The sequence below is a fragment of the Echinops telfairi genome, unplaced genomic scaffold (genome assembly GCF_000313985.2).
Source record: "Echinops telfairi isolate 266 unplaced genomic scaffold, ASM31398v2 ScPeMD7_7420;HRSCAF=8458, whole genome shotgun sequence".
In the NCBI taxonomy this organism is placed as follows: Eukaryota; Metazoa; Chordata; class Mammalia; order Afrosoricida; family Tenrecidae; genus Echinops; species Echinops telfairi.
In genome coordinates, this window is record NW_022111320.1 from 24,629,251 (window position 1) to 24,647,270 (window position 18,020).

Here is an 18,020-nt window from a genome sequence, read left to right on the forward strand (position 1 = left end):
CCCCCCCAGTGTACTTTTAATTTAGGATCTTTCAACCGTTGCACGAGTGTGACTTTGCTTTATACTGGGTTGGAAATGGTACCTTGAGCTGAAAAATACTCCACCATGCTTCTAGCAGTGACAGACAGGCAGGCATGTCGGACCTAGTTGACACATTTCGATGCTGCATGTGTGGTTTTCCTTAGGGATCACTAATCTGAGCACACCACTGGTGAGCATGGGCACTGGGAGGCTGCGCTTTGGGGAAGAGGGCAAAGTGGTGAGGAAGGGCCTTAGGTAGGGCAGAGGTTCTGTCAGGCCTGGCTCATGAATCTTTTCTTGTCTCTGCTATTCTTACACATTGATAGGTTCTTGTTAGGGAACTTGAGATTTCACTACGATTTCAGAACAGAAGGAGTGAAAGTGTGCAGAAACATACACTTAACACTTTGGGTCTATTCTAAGACTAATCTGTTAGCCGCACACAGCAGGAAAACATTTTCTGTGCCACACAGAAGTCAATCTGAAGTGTTTCTGTGAGGTTTGCTTGATGAGTGTTCGTTATCTTGTGTTTTATAATCTTGGATTTGGCCAGACTAGAGCGTGAACAATAAAGATTTCTTCCATGTACTCTTAAAGCTAGTTAGTAATTTCTTCTTCTTTCTGTCCTTAGTGTTCTCCATGGCCTGATACCCCCACAGCCTATGTGAATGCCAGTCCTTCCGCAGCACCCACGTTCACCTCCCCCCCGCCGAGCAACTGCAGTGTCCCCGACAGGTACCGACGGTGTGCTTGTGTGCGCGAGGCCGCTTCATGCTCGCACGCCGTATTCTTTAGCATCCTCCTGTGTGCTTAAAAATATACGTGCGGCTTCAAAAAAGTTGTGGAAAACTCAAATGGAAAGGTATTGGAATTTCTCCATGAGCATTTTGAACCCCCTCCGTATCCTTGTACTTCAGTTCCAGAGAACTGTTGTCTGTTCTTCCAGTGCCAGCTCTTTGCTCCTAGTGCCGGGTGCCTCACACAGGCACACCAGTAGTTACTATTTTCAGAGGGAGCGTTTTCGTGTGTGTTCTCTGTGAGGTGAAAACATTAATGAGGCTCTTGGTAGAGACGACAATAATAAGGCTGTGATTCACTGAGGTACAGTGCTGAGAAAGGACCAGGGAGGCGGCCGCAGCCGTGGAGTTCTCCATTTTCCTTTTCCGTTGGAAAGACAGGGAAAGTGGTCACACAAGTGGTTCCAGCCACCAAGTTGAGTCTGACTGGGGGACCCCATTATAAGGCTTTTGAAACTGTCAGTTTTGATGGGAGCAGACAGCCTCGTCTCTGCCCACCGCGAGTGGGTGGCAGGCTGGCCTCTTGGGTAGCGACTTGATGCTGGACCCACAGTGCCACCAGGGCAAACTTACTACTCTACCCCTCCGCCCACCCCCAGTATTGTCTTAGATTAAATTCACCTAGTTTCTGAGCCTTTAATGTCTTTATTTTGGGAGTGGAATTATATTAAAAAAATCATCCTTTCTTCTCTCTTCTCCCAGTAATTCTTCTTCCCCGAATCATCAGGGAGATGGAGTGTCACAGACCATTGGTGAGGTGAGTATAGTTTGCTACATTCTCAGCTGCTCAGAGTCCTCCTGTGTGTTTAGGGCTCTCATTTGGTGGCCTCTTTTGGGGACCTCTTGTCATTATTAGGTCACTTGAACAGTTGGATTTATGTTCTTGGGTGTTTTACTATAAATCTATAGAATTTCCGTGTTCTGTTTATAATATGCCAGAGACTTGGATTGTTTTCTCTCAAGTTTGAAAGTTACCTCTCCCTCTGTTTACATTCGTTTGTTGCTAATAGCAACTTCAGCCTTCGGCCACTACCCAGGAAGCCCAGCAATGGCTGCTCAACAACCGGTTCTCCTCCTGCTCCAGACTGTTCTCCAGTTTTTCAGGTACGCGTGTGCACATGGTGTTTGGTTTCTGGGATTTCCTCACCCTTCAGAAATTTGACTTTCGCTTGGTCATAATTATAGATTGACGAAAAGTTGTACAGAAATGTACAGAGGCCTTTGTAGCCATCACCCAGTTTCCCCCGCCAGTAACACCTTGCCTATCTGACTGTGTCATACCTGGTCAAGACTAGGAAATTGCTAGTGGTACAATTCATAATTTACCAGATGATGAGAATTCACTTGTGAGTATGCGCACAGATCTTTTCAATTTCCCTTTTATTTTATTAACGTGTAGTTTTGTAGGAAGTTAGAGACAAGAGAATCCCAATGTAACTGGCATTCAGTTTCACTCACTGGGGTTACAGCTCACGTAATTAGCATTAAACCAGGAGACTAACTGTGGCATAATGTGCATCACTGTCCTTTTATCATGGGTGGATTCCGGTGACTATCATCATCGTTAAGATCCAAAACTATGCCATCACCTGAAGCTTCCCTTCTGATTGACTCTTATAAGTGGACTACACTACCCCCTTCCCACCATTCCTGATTCGTTACAGCCACTAATCTAGCTCCATCTCTATGACCTGGCCATTTCCAGAACTGATATGAATGGAATCAAACTTTGGGAAGCCTCTCTTATATAACATCTGCTATATTTGACTGTTTTCATTTAGCAAAATGACATCCATCTAAGTAGCTGCGTGTATTTAGAATTTGTCCCTTTTTATTGCCGAATGGTACTCCCTGGTGTGGATAATTTTTGATTAAAAACAAAAACAAAAACAAAAAAACCTCACGGCTAGTTAGGCAACTCTAACTCAGTGACCCTTAGCATAGGGTAGAACTGCATCTCTGGGTTTCTGAGATTGTACAGGAGTAGAAAGCCCTTTCTCCTGTGGAGCCACTGGTGGTTTTGAACTGCTGGCTTTATGGATCGCAGCCCAAGGAATAATCACTGTGCTACCAGAGATCCTCAATCTAGGTAAGATACATACATGCTTTAGTGAAATTTTTTTTTTTTGCATAGTAAGCTGAGGGCACATTAGAGGGACAGTACTAGATGTGCCACGCAGAGCAGATGCAGTATTTTGGGGATATGATTGGCCCTGGGACCCTTTCCTCACAGAACATTACTATGTTCTGGCCAACTGAATTTTGTGACATTTCAGTGGGGCAAGTAGTTCTTAAGCCCCCGTGGGGAAGGCAGAGGAGCAGCACAGCGAGTGGAGAAAGTTTCGACCACTGGGGTGTCATTGTGCAGACGACCTCTGTTACTGCGGGCGCAAGAGCTCTTTCCACTGGAAGCACCACCTTCAGAATCCCCGCCCTAAGCCTTACTCGGTGAGCTCCCTCCACATTTGTCTAATCCTCAGACACAGTGCTGGCAATAGGATGGTGGCAGAGGAAGGAATCTTACTCTCATTCTGGTGCCCGTTTGTCTGGGTGAAGGGTGGGTGTGGTAGGTCCTGGGGGAGAGGCGAGGGCGACACTTTTCTCACCTGACCCCATGGTGTGGTGTGCTTTGAGAAGTATGCTTCACTGGTTTTTGTTTTTTGTAAATTACAAAGTTTATTAGGCTCTCATATTTGAGTCCTAGAAACAGGAGAAGAATCTCAATATCTTGTTCCATAACTACAGGGATAGGGATCACATATAAAGCCTGCTGGGATCTTGGAGGGCATCGGACTTTCTCCAATATGTGCTGTCACAACGGGTAAAAAGGTCCAGATGTGATCAGCTCCTGTGTAAGCATTCCAGCTTGAAAAACACTGGTCTTTGGCCAGTCTTCCTCTCCTGCACCCCACCCCCTTTGCCTTTAAAGCAAATCCTGGATGCCAACTCGGTGACATCCCCGAGGGAAACGTAGTGCAGTGTGCAGCATGCAGCTCCTTGGCGTGCTCGCAAATGAAAACTGGCTCTTGGGACCTCTTTTGTTTCAGAAAGACTTTGTATTGAATTTTAAGTTTAAAATTTGTATTGTAAATAAGCCCTCCTAATCCTAGTTTTACCAAGTATAATTGTGTGACTTCGGGCTGGGCCCTAAGATTCTGGACTTGAAATTTTTTTTTTTTCCTTAAAGAATTTTGTAACTGATCTGGTTGATTACAAAGTTGAGTGATCTGCAGTCAGTTACTTTTATCCACAAAGCCACAGCAATGACGTCCTGTGTTGGGACAGACAGACTTAGAAGCCTGTTGCCTTGGTTAACAGCCACTGTTCTAAGGTCCGCCACACAGGATGGCTCCGAGGGACAAGGATGGGTGTGGATTCTTGAGCTGTCCGGGTAAATGTGTACACTCAGGACACCTCAGGGTTTTGAAGGGCACTGCACTAACTGTGGGAAAGCAAAGCCGTATCACTTTGTGTCATTAAGCTGATTCCAACTCGGAGCGACTCTAGAGGACAGAGCAGCACTGCTCGTTTGAGTTTGTGACACTGTCAGATCAGTCTTCACAGGAGTAGACAGTCGCATTTTTCTCCCATGGAACCACGGAGGCTGTGCTTCCCACCATGCCACCAGGGCTCCAGCTGTGAACACGGAGCTCAGGGAAACAGCCAACTCTGCTGGTTCTTATTTGAGAAAAAATTCTGTTTTCTAGGTGCCGACTTATTAAAATTGACAAAGGAGGACTTAGTTCAAATTTGTGGTGCAGCGGATGGAATTCGGCTCTATAACTCACTCAAGTCAAGGTAAAAGATTGTGTTTAAAAGGAATTATTTTGCTTGAAATATGAATGCACCTTCATGTGGGGAATTGGGGCCGAATGTTTTTCCGTGCTAGGTTGGCTTGTGCTTTGCGCGCTGTCGAGCATGGGCAGGCTCGCGCTCACGAGGAGACTGTTTTGTGTACACCTTCAGGGCAGGCCCAGATATGATGCAGGCACTGATGAGGGCAGAGGTAGACTGTAAGACTGGTAGAAATGCACATGGGCAGGACTGATTAATGAAGACGACTGGGTTTGTTGCCAAGAAAACAAAACTTCTCATTTAGGTGAGCTATACAGAATCTATGGTTTTTAAGGTCGTGGCTACTAAACAGTTGTTAAAAATGTAAACCTTTATTGTGAAGTAAAAGGATAATAAAACTAAACGCGGTTGGCTTTTAAGATCACTTATCACTGCTGTTATTAGATTTTGATGTCAAAGTTCCTTTTAAAATGGAATCTTAACTAACTTGTACAGTATTGACTTAATTTTGCAACTTATTCTGCCAACTTGTGACAGACCTTCTCAATGGTTTTGAGTCTGGATCATCAGATTAGACCACCTGTAACAGTGGTGTGACATGCGTGGTTTTTATTTGCAAATTACTTTATATAATGGGGTAACACTGTAAAGTTCTCCTATGGAATTTAGGACTTAATTTCCTGTCGTCGGTGGTTTGTACCCACCCTGAGACGGCAGCTTTCTCTTCTAGGCTCATGAGTGGCATCTTCTGATTACAGGTCGGTTAGGCCTCGATTAACCATCTATGTATGCCAGGAGCAGCTGAGCACCACACCGCTGCCTGGGCAGCAGCAGGCTGCAGGCAGTGCAGGCGAGAATGGCACTTGTACACCCTATGGTGGGTATTGAGGCATCTCACTGTCCTGTCGCTCCGGAGGTTGCTGAGGCTGAGGCAGGGTGGGAAGGACCCGAGCAGGGCTCTGAGACGCAGCGTTAGGGCTTACCCAGTTCCTGCTGCAGGAGTACCTGGTAGCTAATAGGAAGGTAGCAGCTTTAGGGCCAAGACCTCGGGAGAGGAGGGAACCAAGTCAGCTACCTCAGTTATTTCAGCCCCGTGCGCATCTCTAGGAGCCCTGGTGGCGTAGTAGCTCCATGTTGGGCTGCTAACTGCAAGGCCAGTGATTTGAAACCACCAGCTGCCCCTCCAGAGAGCGAGGTGAGGCTTTCTACTCCCGTGAAGAAACCCTAAGTCTGAGAAACCCGAGGGGCAGTTCTCCCTGTCCTCTAGGTTCACTATGAATCAGAATCCATTTGATGGAAGTGAGTTTGACTTGGGTTTTCGTTGCATCTCTATTGTAGATGGCTCCTTATATCAGAAATAGTGATGGTTTGGGGGTTTTAGACCCCTAATATATATTTACTGATAGTTCAACAAAGCGTGAGGATTTTTCTTTTCCCATTTTACTGACTGGGGAAATCAAGAGTCTTCTTAAAGGGTCACACGTGCAAAGAAGCATCTGTGTAGCAATAGTAATGTGTGAACGCGTGACACACAGCCCGAGCTGCACAGCATGGGGAACCTCGTGCAGACAGGCTGTTTGTGCTGGTGCCACTGGGAGTACATTCCAGGTGATTTTCCATCTGAGTGTGACAGAGCTTCATCCTGAGGGGTTTGCTTAGTGTATACTACAGTGCCGGTTTACGGCTGAGAGACACCACCCCCATCCCAAACCTCCTCCCCCCCCCAAACAATATGGTCTTTTAAAGACAAATTTTTAAAAAAGTATTTCATCCATAAGGAAGATAGGAAACTGAAAAAAGCAGCTGTTTGCTCCATTGATGGGCAGGAGTATGCAAAATGCTTCACGGTAAACAATTTTTAAGGAAAACATCACTATCTTGTGCTTTCTCATTTGGAAATACTTTGACTTCAAAGTTCATTTTTTGAATTGTTAAGATCTAGGATACAAGTTGTTTTTATAAAGGAATATATTTGGAAGTGGGGTGTAGACCCATCGCACCTGAGGCTAAAGTCTAAGTTGTAGGAGAATATACTGGCTCAACATCGAAACTCCTCCCAGAGATCTGCAATGTCACAAGCTGCTTTAGTCCCAACCACCTCCATAAAGACCCACGGGCCTGTTTGACTTTGAAACTGGCGTACGGGAAGCTCGATGTTCATTGTAGAGAAACCAAGAACATCTACAACTGCAAATCCCTTCGTACAGAGATTGCTTTAAACATGCATTACTAGTGCATGGCATAGCTGTTGAATATTTTCTTATAGTTCAGATGGAACGTTAGGGAAGCTTGAGAGTATTAGGGGAAGTGTTAGTTGCCATTTTTCATTTGGTACTTTGAAAAGTGAGCAAAAAGCCAAAGGTTACTGTGAAAATGCTGCTCTTTTTATTTCAGTTTATCATGCCATCTACTTGGAAGAAATGGTTGCCTCAGAAGTTGCTCGAAAACTTGCGATGGTGTTTAATATTCCTTTGCACCAAATTAACCATGTTTACAGACAAGGTCCCACTGGCATTCACATTCTTGTTAGCGATCAGGTAAGTAGTGCCCATCTCCTCTTCCCTGGCGATTACTCCGATGATTTACTTTGATACACTGTAGGACTTGCTCTGCAAATACTCGTGAAAATTCTTCCCAAAGTGCAAAGGAACAGTTTTTCAGCATTTAATGAAGAGCTTCAAGCAGCCTAGTGCTGAGGAACACAGGGGCTCCCTCTCCCCAACACTGTTGGATCCACTCCAGGCTCTGGCCCTTTTCATGTCGAGAGGCACTGGGATTTGCGCTCCCTATTTGGGGACTAGTTTTAAACTGCACATAAGACTAAATTGACTCCGTTAAGAGAGTCACAGAACCTGCAAGCAGCACGCTTCCCAGTAGGTCACGCAGGTGATGGGAGGGCTCTCTCCGGGGGTAGGCACAGTTCCGACAGGTCTACCAATGCAGTGTGTATGCATCTTTACTACCTCACTCCATCCATAAACAGTGCCTAAATTTGTTCAATAAGATACAGACTGACAAGTGAATTTTTATTATTCTGTACATCTGCTTTCTTCCTAGATGGTTCAGAATTTTCAAGATGAGAGCTGTTTCTTATTCTCTACAATCAAAGGTACTTTGCATGTGTGCTGGAATTGAAATGAGAAGGTGTGCCTAAGCTGCAGCCCTCTTGTATTGTGTCTTATTCTTGGAAAATCTCCTCTCCAGTGGCTGGAGTAGATGACAGGAAAGAGTCACAATTCATTTAACCATTGTTTTCCGAGCACTTTGTGTCAGACACCATACTTTGGGAGTTAGTTGGTTTGAACAAAATAGCAATAGTTGCGGGAAAATCAAACTAAAATTAGAATTGTCTTTTAAGGGACATACGGGGTGGTGGCTAAGTAAGCATCAGGAAAGGCAGGCCTTACTGAAGAGGTTTTCATGAATGCAGAGATGGCCAGGGAGCCTTCCAAGGCATGTGGGTGACTGTGCAATGGAAAGAGGGCCTTTATTGAGAAGCTAATGAAATCGTTTTAACAGAGAAGTGGTATGATCAGATTTTTTACTCTAGCTACTTTGTGGAAGACAGCAAACTGGAGGCAAGAGGTGTCATCCAGGTGAGATGTGGGGGTAGCCCATAGATTTATAAACGGCCCCACATTTGAGTGTGAGGAAGGAGGAGGCTGAGCCCCTGGCCTCTGATTGAGTACGACTGATCATCCCATTGACAAGGTCACTAAGATTGAGGGTAAAGCAATCAACAGTTCTGTAGGCAGTTAATTCTATCAGCCCATGACTCAGGAAAGGCCTAAAAAGTCATTGGGTAAATTTGGACGTTCTCAGCCATGGTAAGGTCACTAGAGGGCTTCGAATGGGTACTGGTGCATTCCCACAGTGAAAGGTAGGGTGGAAGAGGGATATTTTAGTGCAGTCGATCTAGAAAGGGCAGCCTAAAAGCATGCTTTCACTTTACCTACTTTCAAAACCATGCATGTCTTGCTCAGTCTAACTCTGCAGTGTTTGGTGAAATTGGCAGACGGAGTCCCTTCCCCTCCCGTCCTAGGTAACTGGTTTTCAGACGTCCCACTCCTCACCTTTTACTGAGCAACACAAGGCTGCCAGGCAATAGTGCTGCTAAGGAATCCGCTCCATCCCCCCCCAAGGGGGGTGGGGGGACCTTCCGAAGAGCTGGCTGTAGGCTGCCCATCCTGCTTCCCTCCCGTCTTCATGGGGTGTGTCTGCAGCTGGTCGTCGAAAAGCGCACTAAGAAAGGGGACGTGTGCACAGAGGTGCCTGGAGAAAGCTAGTCTCTGAATTAGAGGGAAGAAGATAATAGTTTAAAATTGTTAAATCACTCTTTCCTTTTTTGGCAGCTGAAAATGGTGGCGGCATCTACATAATCTTGAAGTGATGTCCTTGTCCTATATAGATTGAACTTTTATTCTGTACCAAATAAGTCATGCTTAAAGGTGTGTGAAGACTGAATCCAAGAAGTCTCAGAATTGGATTTTACCGTATAAAATGTTTCATATTGAAAACATTAGATGACCTTCAAATGAGCTGTATGAGGCGACTGACTCCTCGCCGTCACTGCCACAGCCGAGCGTCCTGGTCAGAGCGAGCCCGGTGGAAAAGCCCATGGGCTTGGAGGCCCACTGCGGACAGAGCTGCCTGCTTCTCTGGCAGAGGCCAGTAGATAACGTCACTAGAAGCAGCCTTGCTTCTTTCACACTGTACGAGGCTTGGAGATGAATGTAAAAACTTACTGTGGGCATTTACCTTTCTGTGCCAGTTTGGCTTTTATTGCCTGGACCTTCTGCTGACAGGCGGGGGTGGGCAGCGCTGTGTGGAGCCAGGACAGAATTTGTGGGGAGACACTGTATTGACAGTGAGTCGGTGGTCGGGGCTGGGGGGCTCTGCACCTTCTCAGAGGAAATTCTAAGTGTGTGTGTCTGATGGGATCAAGCCAGGAAGGTGGGTTTCAAGCAAACTGCATTATCAGGAGTACCTTGGTGAGAGGATCAGTGTAAATCCTAATAGGTACAAAGACTTGTGTTTTGCTTTGTCAGTTTTATTGAAAAATGTTTTGCTTCTTCCATTTTTAGCATTTTAGCCTCTGGTTTTTCCTTTTTAAAGCCCCATTGCCTTTAAAATTCATGTGGGTATCCTCTTCTCTCTTGTACTTTTTAAAGCTCTGTCCTACCCCAGACATTGAAAATGAGTGACCTCAGCAGGGAGGGGAAATAGTATCATTGGCAGCTTCTGACTTGGTGTTCAGGAGGCTTAGTTATCCAGGAGATAAAACTGCTCCTGGAGCGCTAGCTTGTCACACATCAGACACTAGAGGGCATCCCTACTCCTCTCCTCCAATACCAAGCTTTAGTACAATCACGATGAAAAATTCTGGTTATTAATTAGGGACTTCTTAGACACCACCCAATGGCTTTATTTTCTATAAAAAATAATGCCTCTTTCACAAAAACCAAGCGCTTTTCTATTAGTATACTTTTCAAGGAAATCTCTCTTCTCATTTCACCTTTCACTCAAGAGCTGTTTGAGTGAAATTCATCAAGCATTTTTTGAGGTCTGTGGTGTAACAGACTGAATTTTAAAGAAAACCTTGAGGGCTTCAAAAAAGTTGAGAAATCATTATTTCATTTTCCATGAACTTTTTGAAGCCCTTTCACATGTCCCATTTTAATTAAACTCTGTCCATGTGCCCAAGTATTCTGGCTTTGAATGTACTGTCTGATCATCTTTGTTTAGAGGGAAATAGGAACAATTATGTATTTGGAATTTCTTCCAGAAGAGAAAATACAGTGGGTGAGCGCTCTGACATTCTCCGATCCATCAAGTGGTTCCCTCTGTAATATAAAGCAGCATTGTCTCAACATGTGCCCATCTTCGGTTTGCGAGTGTGTGTGGCTCCTGTGGACCTGGCGGAGGACAGGTTTCCTTGCCCATCTCCCTTTGCATTTGTTTGGCCAGTGGCCAGGTGTTTTCTGTCCCTGTCACTTGAGAAAGAAGTGGGCTACCCTCTTGTTTTAGCATTTCACTGGTCTACTTAGCGTTCCTTTGTGTCTCAAGAATTTTGGAGCAAATGCCATTTAATGCTGTGTGCTATTTTTAATTCATCAGGTTTTAGAAGTGGAATAAAAATAATTAAAAGCTCATCAAACTAAGAACTATTTGAGCAGTATTGAACATTAGTCTGTCCCAATGAAACAGGTTAAATTATGGCACCAGCATATTTGCTATTTTTTTAACAGTAGGATGTACACATTTCAGTGTAATAAATGTTTTCCAGTTGTTTTGCAAACTTGTGTCTCATTTAAAGCCACCTGTGCAGTGTCATTGCCAGTCCTGTGCAAACCATAGACTCACAGGGGTGCTTCTTCCTTTGTCTGTTCTCACAAAGCAGATCACACCGAGGGCAGGTTATTCTAGTGATGTAACTCCCACATTCCAGGAGGAAGCAGATGGTTTGTTTGCATGATCACCTGTCACTGAGCACCGGGTCCAGGGCTTCTAACACATAAGACTAACTCAATCACTGAGGCAAATCTGTTACGTATTCATTTGTTTATTTAGATGGCTTCCTGCATCTTTTTTCGACACACAGTGGCATAGACATCATTGAACTGCTGTGCTGTACACACAGACTATAGACCAAGGGACACTGAAGTAGATCACAAAGCAATAAAGCCAGTAGGGCTTGAGTACATCCTGCTACACTGAACTTGTTGGGGTGCGGTAGTCGTAGTGACCCTGGCCTCCTGGCATCTGGCTGAGGCAGTGTGTCGGGGTGGTGGTTCACGGAAATGTCTCCTCGGGGGTTTTACAGGGTCAGTGCAGACGCTGATCTGATGAGCTCCTGGCTTGGGGAGCGACGGGCCCCTCCTCTTCGGTAAAGCTCACCAATGCGGACAGTAGCAGCAGGAACCAGCCACAACAGAAAACATCAGGCCGTGTCACATGTAGGAAAGGTCCGGATTTCAAAAACGCTTTTGTTCAGATTTGTCAGATTAAAGCAATAAAACCTTCTTGGTTAATTTTTTTTTTTAACATTTCAGTGGTTTATTCATTTTACTTTTATGAGTAAAAGGTGCCAACAACTTTACTGATCTGAGTTTAAAGTGTAAGGATTTTTAAAAAAGTAGTTCTGGTGTAACTTGACTTATAAGATTTTAAAATAAACTTGGGGAAAAAAACCGCATCCATTCTACATGCATCCATTATTTTTAATTGGTTACACCAGTGAATGTTGAAAGCCTTAATTATATTTCTTTGAGGTTCCCCAGAGTTGGTGAGAGATGTGGACACACTCTTTCCTTTACTGGAAGTGCCTAATGTGCTCCATATCGCATAGGCCAGGGCCTGGGGTTCCGACCGGCAGCCCACACTGAATTGCGCTTGCTTAGGTTTTGGTCCCCGGAGTGTCTTCAGCAAGTTGACGGAAGCAGAAGGGTGAAGACCCTGCTCCACCACTTGGAGTCGTTTCTTTGGTGTCTCATGGAAACCAATGGACATGCCATCCACACAAGTAGAACACAAGCAGGCAGTACACTCACTTTGATAATGCTCCTTTTTAGTCTCCAAAGTGGAAAGAATCCTGCTGATTAAAATGGACTCGTGAATTAAAGTAGGCCACTGGCTTCTTAAGTTTCAAGTAGAAAATCAACAGCTTGTTTTTTTCTGCTCAATTTGTGCTAACACTGATGGTCTGTTTGAGGAATGCTGATAGATCCGAGGGGTATGACTTGTACCTAGTCAGGCGCCCACCAGCCAGGAGTTGGGAGATGGGAGGTTTCCCACCCGGTCCTGGCTGCACCAAGGCCACTCGCCACGTGTTACCTGACACTAGGCTGTGACTGACTGCATTAGAGCCGGGTGGAGGTGAGAACTGTCAGCAAAGTTAGTGCAGCCCCCCAGAAGTCTTTCACCTGTCGGAGCCTTTCCAGTGGCGTGTCACGGATTTGGGTGTGAGGAGGTGGTCAGGAGGACCCCGTCTTCTCTGGCGAAAGGAGGCCACGCTGCCTTGGGGAGGGGCATACTGTCAGAGAACAACACAGCACCTGCACAGCCGCTGTCCACTCCCTCCCACTGCCGTGGGTGGGGTGACAGGTGCAAAGTAGGCGTGTACTTTGACGTGAGGGAGCTGAGCCTGGAAGAAGAAAGAAGTGTCAGGATTACGGTCATTCATCCCAGAGAATGATGTTTACTGGTGGTAACTTGGTCCTGGGTGCAAACCAATGTGCTGGGCAGCTCTCGCTCCTTGGAAGCAGCTACATTGGGGTGCAACTAGAATGTCTGAACCTAGAAAGTGATCGCCAAATTGTCGCTTTAAGAACTAGATGGGGAAAGAAAAGCACACTGCTGGCCTCACCCTGGAAAGCAGCCACGAGCCTGTTCCTCCCACCCTGGTCGTAACGTTACGCCACCTTTAAAGGCAGGGCATCTCTCTAGGGTGTTGATCACCAGGATATTGGGGGCACGGGACCCTCTCTAAGCGAGGGACCTTTGATGAGGTCCAAGGGCACTCGTGCAACCAGATGAGTTTGCACAACCATTGATGAACTCAAACCCTGCCTCTCCGCCGTGGACTCAGCGATGCTCTAGTGCAGCGGTTCTGGTCCTTCCTCCTGCCGCGATCCCCCAACCATCAAATTATGGTCGTGGCTACTTCATAACCATAATGTTGCTACTGTGATGCATCGGGTGACCCCTGTGAAAAGTTGAGAGCTACCCTAAAGGAAGGACAGCCGGGTTAGCAGCCGCGGGGCTCCTGGTAGACAGGATGCAGAAAGCGGGTGTTGATCGATCGTGTATTCCTTTGTTGCCTAAAAAGCGCCCGGTGTGGCCCCCTCTCCTGCCCACCTACCCGCATCCTCTTGATGCCAGCGCGGGTGACCTGCTGGCAGTCGTAGAGCTCCAGGCGCTCCAGGCCCCGGCAGCTCTCCAGGTGCTCCAGGGCCGCGTCGGTGATGAGCAGGCAGTTGTCCAGCTCCAGCACCCGGAGCCGTGTGTGCCCGCAGGTGCTGTTGCTCAGGTGCAGGATCCCATCATCTGTGATGAGCTCGCAGTGCGATAGGCTCTGGAACAGAAGGAAGCAGCTGTTCCCAGGGCCCTCATTCTGGGGCTACGACTCGGAAGAGCAAGGAAGCTGTGACCCCTCCCCACAGGAGCTGTGCGTCCTGGGCAAGGAGAATTAAACATACATCCCCAGGCCCTTTGGCAAGGGGGTTCCTGCCTCTGGACAGTAGTTTCTCTAACCTTTCTGAAAATCACTTTCGGGGAGAAATGTCAGCATTGACCCATCCATGCGGTTTCATAGGCCATTTTACCATTTGGCATGAGACCAGCAATCAGTCTAATGTCCTTATTCAAGTAAAAAAAAAAAAATGGCTGTGACTGAGAAATACTTGCTTGTCTTTAAAGGTTACCCACAAAGACCCTTATCTGACATTAGCGGTGTCAATGTTAAAGGTTGCAGAAAGTAACAAACCCAGGTTTCTACTGTCTAGGGAACCCAGGGCTAGTGTAAGGTGGAAACTGTTAGAGGAGGTAACTTTTTCTTCCATGAAAATGAGAGAAGTAGGAAAGGTCCGTCAAGGGTGGGAACTGAAGGGATCCCACAAACGAGGCAAGCCCATTGGGTTCTAGGTCTCCTCTGAGGACACTGTTGCAATTCAGTCAGTTCTCTGTGGTCTGAATGTGTTCCTTCCAATGGCGTTGGTTCCAACTCCGAGTCAGGTCCCGCCTGGGCAATGGTAAGTAAAACTATGAACCAGTGTGGAAGGTCTGACGGAAACCCAAAGCTCACAACCATCCGGTCCCTCCCACCTCAGCAACCCGAGAGGACTGGGGAGAAGTGTCTGAAGGGTTAAATGGCATTAAAGTACCAATCAAAGCAATGGGAGCATGTGCTATTGAGGTTCGACCCGAGGAGGGAGGACGAATGAGCTCTGCTATCTCGCCTGTGTCCAGAGGAGAAGGGAACGTGGGCAGGCTGCCAGCTTAATGAGTAGCCAGCGAGGAAGCACCTGGATGCAAGAGTTGAGGAAGGGGCTGGATGTCAGCTGCCTCGGCTGCGGGGAGGAATACTGCCTCCCTTCTGAAGTCATCGGCAAGTCTTAGGGAAAATGCAGTTTGTCTTGTCTTGTTTTGGGAAACAAATGAGCTCTCCACCCACCAGAATGGGTAGAAGGAAAAAGATGAAAAATGAGGCCGAGCTCATTTGTTACTGGGGGGTGTTGAATCCTCCTGACAAATGCATATAGGAGGGGGCTTCAAAAAGTTGTTAGAATTCCATTCTCTCTCAATTACAACTTTTCCTATATCCTCCAACTTGAAGCCTTCTCGTACAGATGAGCTAAAGCCAACGCAGTACTGTCTGTAACTGCAGAAAGGATGCGTAAAACCCCAGGGTAGCCACGCAGTCGAGCACCAGACAACAACAATGGACCAAGCCCAGCTGCATCCAAGGACGCGGCTGCACTTCCCAACCCCTATGCTGACTGAAGAAGCTGACACACTATCTGATGAGCGGCAGATACAAACCAGGCAAAATTAATCAATGCAATTGGATGTCATCAGCTCTGGGGAGTAGGGAGGGGCAGGGCCTGTGGGCCCCTGGTAATGATGTGCAATCTGAGTGTGCTCACCTTATGAAAATGCATTGCTGAAAAAGAACAAGCATTGCTCTACATCATGGGCTCCCAAACTTATTTGGCCTACTGCCCCTTTTCATAATAAAATAAAATTACTCAGCACTTCCCTCACAATTAAAAGCGTGTAATAAACCCAACAATCCAGGATAAAGTGCAGGTGTCTGATTTAAGAACACCCTGGATCCTTCCGATACCCCCAGGGGGCGGTATCACCCACTTTGGGAAACACTGGTCTACACTGAATTTATATTCTCCTGTGTAGTCTTTTACTTCAATACAAAGTTAAAATAAAAAAGCCTGTCTACTGAATGTACGTAGGGTACAAATGGGGATGCAATTGGAAACAGGTTATTGTAACCTTTGAGGCAAGTAAAGGCCTGGGAATTTGGACCAGATGATGGATCGCATTTGGAAGAGGGGTGTGTGAAATTCTCCCTGCAGAATAAAAGAACCCAGGCACGGCTGACATTGCATTTAAGAAACAGGCAGCTGAGTGCAGCCTAGAAGCGGAGGAAAATGAGAGCAGCTATCAGACCCCGATGCTTGAAGGGCCTATTGAGCTCTGTATGAACCCGAGATTCTTTTCCTGAGTCCCAACACATTATTTGTCTATGCACTAACTACTACAGATATGTGTTCGGCAAACACTTTTAGCTTTTAAAGCTGAGTTACGGATAATGCGAGAAGAATCCTATATAGTTACAGAGTAGAATGTCCAGAGGCTTTTTAAAGGTTCAGAAAATCAAGAATGCAGATCAGTAAAATCCAACCAGAAAAAGAAGTGTGTCTATGTATGTTGCACACAGATACACTCACACAAAGTTAACAACTGTGTCTGGGACCAAGCAGATACTTCCATGTGCCTTTAAAACATTTCTCTACCGACAGGGTAAGCATTTGTATAAACTAACTGATTAACTTTAAGGAAAATCCCAGGGGCAGTGAACCTGGTCTCTAAACTAACAGGCCTTTGATCTGAGCGCTGCTCCCCTTGCGTTCTAGCACACCTGTGAGCCAGGTGATGCCCATATTACAGATGAAACAGGTTCAGAGAAATTGAGGATGGCCCATCATACCCAGCTCTGGCCCTGAAGCCTGCTGCCCGCTGGCCAGCTGTAGAGAGTGGAGGCTACCTTCATTTCTACCATCTGTTTACTGGCAGCTGGGGTGGGAAGGAGAAGTCCTAAAAGGTACGTTTCTCAGTGTTAGCTATGGTCTTCCTCCACAGGCTAAAAAAGGGTGGAAGAGGGCAGTCACACAGTAGTCCTGAGAGAGAGAGAAAGTGTGTGTGTGTGTGTGTGAGAGAGAGGGAGAGGTGTGGCAGTGTGTGTGTGTTAGAGGGAGAGAGAAAGGTGTGGGGTGTGTGTGTGAGAGAGGGAGAGAGGTGTGGCGGTGTGGGTGTGAGAGGGAGAGGTGTGGTGGTGTGTGTGTGTGACTGAGGGAGAGAGGTGTGGCGGTGGGGGGGAGAGACAAACCACCTCCTCCCTTTAGCACAGGCACTGGCCACCATGGCTGTCCCTGGGGAGGGGGTGATTGGGAACTTAGGATGGGAGGTGGCCTTCTCACTTGTATTCATTGCTTTTGGGAGATGATGAGAACAGGAAGTTACAAACTCAAGATGGAGAGGTCCCGTGTGCTCTCCCTGCACACAGTTCCAGTACAGTCCTTGGACCAGGAGACAAACAGCACTACGTTGAGGACAGTTCCATGCCACTTTGTCACATGGCCCAGGTGGCTTCCAAACGCCCGTGTGAAAAGGTTCCGTTATGTTTTCCTTCGTGGGCCCCCTTGTACACTGGGTTCATGTAACCACCAAGACAGCCAAGAGCAGAACGATTCCAGTTACTGCCAAAGCGCTCACCCCATGCGCACTTCCTGCCACGAACCATCCCTGCTGACACGTCTGTCATTTCCATCCCTCACAGCAGGGTCACAAGGAAGGGATGAGCCATCCAGGGTGCATATAACACCAACACGCAACACACAACGTTCCTCTAGTTCTTTAACGCTCCCCTGCCCCCACCCCGCCACCCCACTGTCATGACCCCAGCTCTGCCTTACGAATCCGGCTAGACCAGAGCATGTACACTGGGACAGGGAAGAGCTCTCGACACACGGAGTCCAGGACAGAATGCCCCCAGGAACAGTAATGGGAGTAGTGATACCATGAGGGTAGGGGGATGTTGGGGGGAGAAAAGGGGAACCGATCACAATGATCAACATTTAACAACCTGCCACCCCTCCGGGGGACAAACAACAAGCATGGGTGAAGGGAGACAGCAGCAGATGGTGGAAGATACGAAGATGATAATTGATAACTTATCAAGGGATCAGGAGGGTAGAGGAAAAAAGGGTGGCGGGGGAGGAGGAAAAGAGAGGAGCCGATATCAAGCGCTCAAGTAGAGAGAAAATGTTATGAAAAGGATGGCAACATACATGCAACTGTCATTGATACAATTGATGTATGGATTGTGATAAGACCTGGAAGAGCCCCCCAATAAAATGATGTATTACATTTTGTTGTTGTTGTTGTTGTTGTTATTTCAAGCAACTATGGAACTGTTGCACTATGGGACTACTTGTAATTGGCCTTTTCCCACTGGGGACACTGCCTTGTTCCTTTTAACTGCCAGATCCTCCTCATGAGGTGCTGCCGTGGCAGCACACTGGGTTAAGCACTGAGCTCCCAGAGATGAACTGTGTGTGGCCTGTCCCCGCCCGCTGCCCCTCGGGAGAAGGGTGTACGGCCTCCAGAACC

At 46.8% G+C, this 18,020-nt stretch overlaps 2 protein-coding genes across 4 annotated transcripts in view; one reads left to right on the plus strand and one right to left on the minus strand.

Annotated features, from left to right (window-relative positions):
• Nucleotides 1–10,911, plus strand: part of UBP1 (upstream binding protein 1) — a 50,770-nt gene extending 39,859 nt beyond the window's left edge. For 2 of the 3 annotated variants that reach the window (XM_004704054.2, XM_004704055.2), the window contains 8 exons: nucleotides 653–756; nucleotides 1,521–1,575; nucleotides 1,829–1,922; nucleotides 4,526–4,616; nucleotides 5,372–5,490; nucleotides 7,008–7,150; nucleotides 7,671–7,722; nucleotides 8,966–10,911. In XM_004704054.2, coding sequence (XP_004704111.1) covers nucleotides 653–756; nucleotides 1,521–1,575; nucleotides 1,829–1,922; nucleotides 4,526–4,616; nucleotides 5,372–5,490; nucleotides 7,008–7,150; nucleotides 7,671–7,722; nucleotides 8,966–9,003 — 696 coding nt within the window. In that variant the 3' untranslated portion in view covers nucleotides 9,004–10,911. Of the gene's footprint in view, nucleotides 1–652; nucleotides 757–1,520; nucleotides 1,576–1,828; nucleotides 1,923–4,525; nucleotides 4,617–4,784; nucleotides 5,043–5,371; nucleotides 5,491–7,007; nucleotides 7,151–7,670; nucleotides 7,723–8,965 lie in introns of those variants that run through there. The other variant, XM_045297436.1, reaches the window with a different exon arrangement.
• Nucleotides 6,976–18,020, minus strand: part of FBXL2 (F-box and leucine rich repeat protein 2) — a 34,251-nt gene continuing 23,206 nt past the window's right edge. Inside the window, exons 10-11 of the mRNA XM_030887593.2 lie at nucleotides 13,474–13,686; nucleotides 6,976–12,756 (exon numbers count right to left, since the gene is read on the minus strand). Coding sequence (XP_030743453.1) covers nucleotides 12,649–12,756; nucleotides 13,474–13,686 — 321 coding nt within the window. The 3' untranslated portion in view covers nucleotides 6,976–12,648. The remainder of the gene's footprint in view (nucleotides 12,757–13,473; nucleotides 13,687–18,020) is intronic.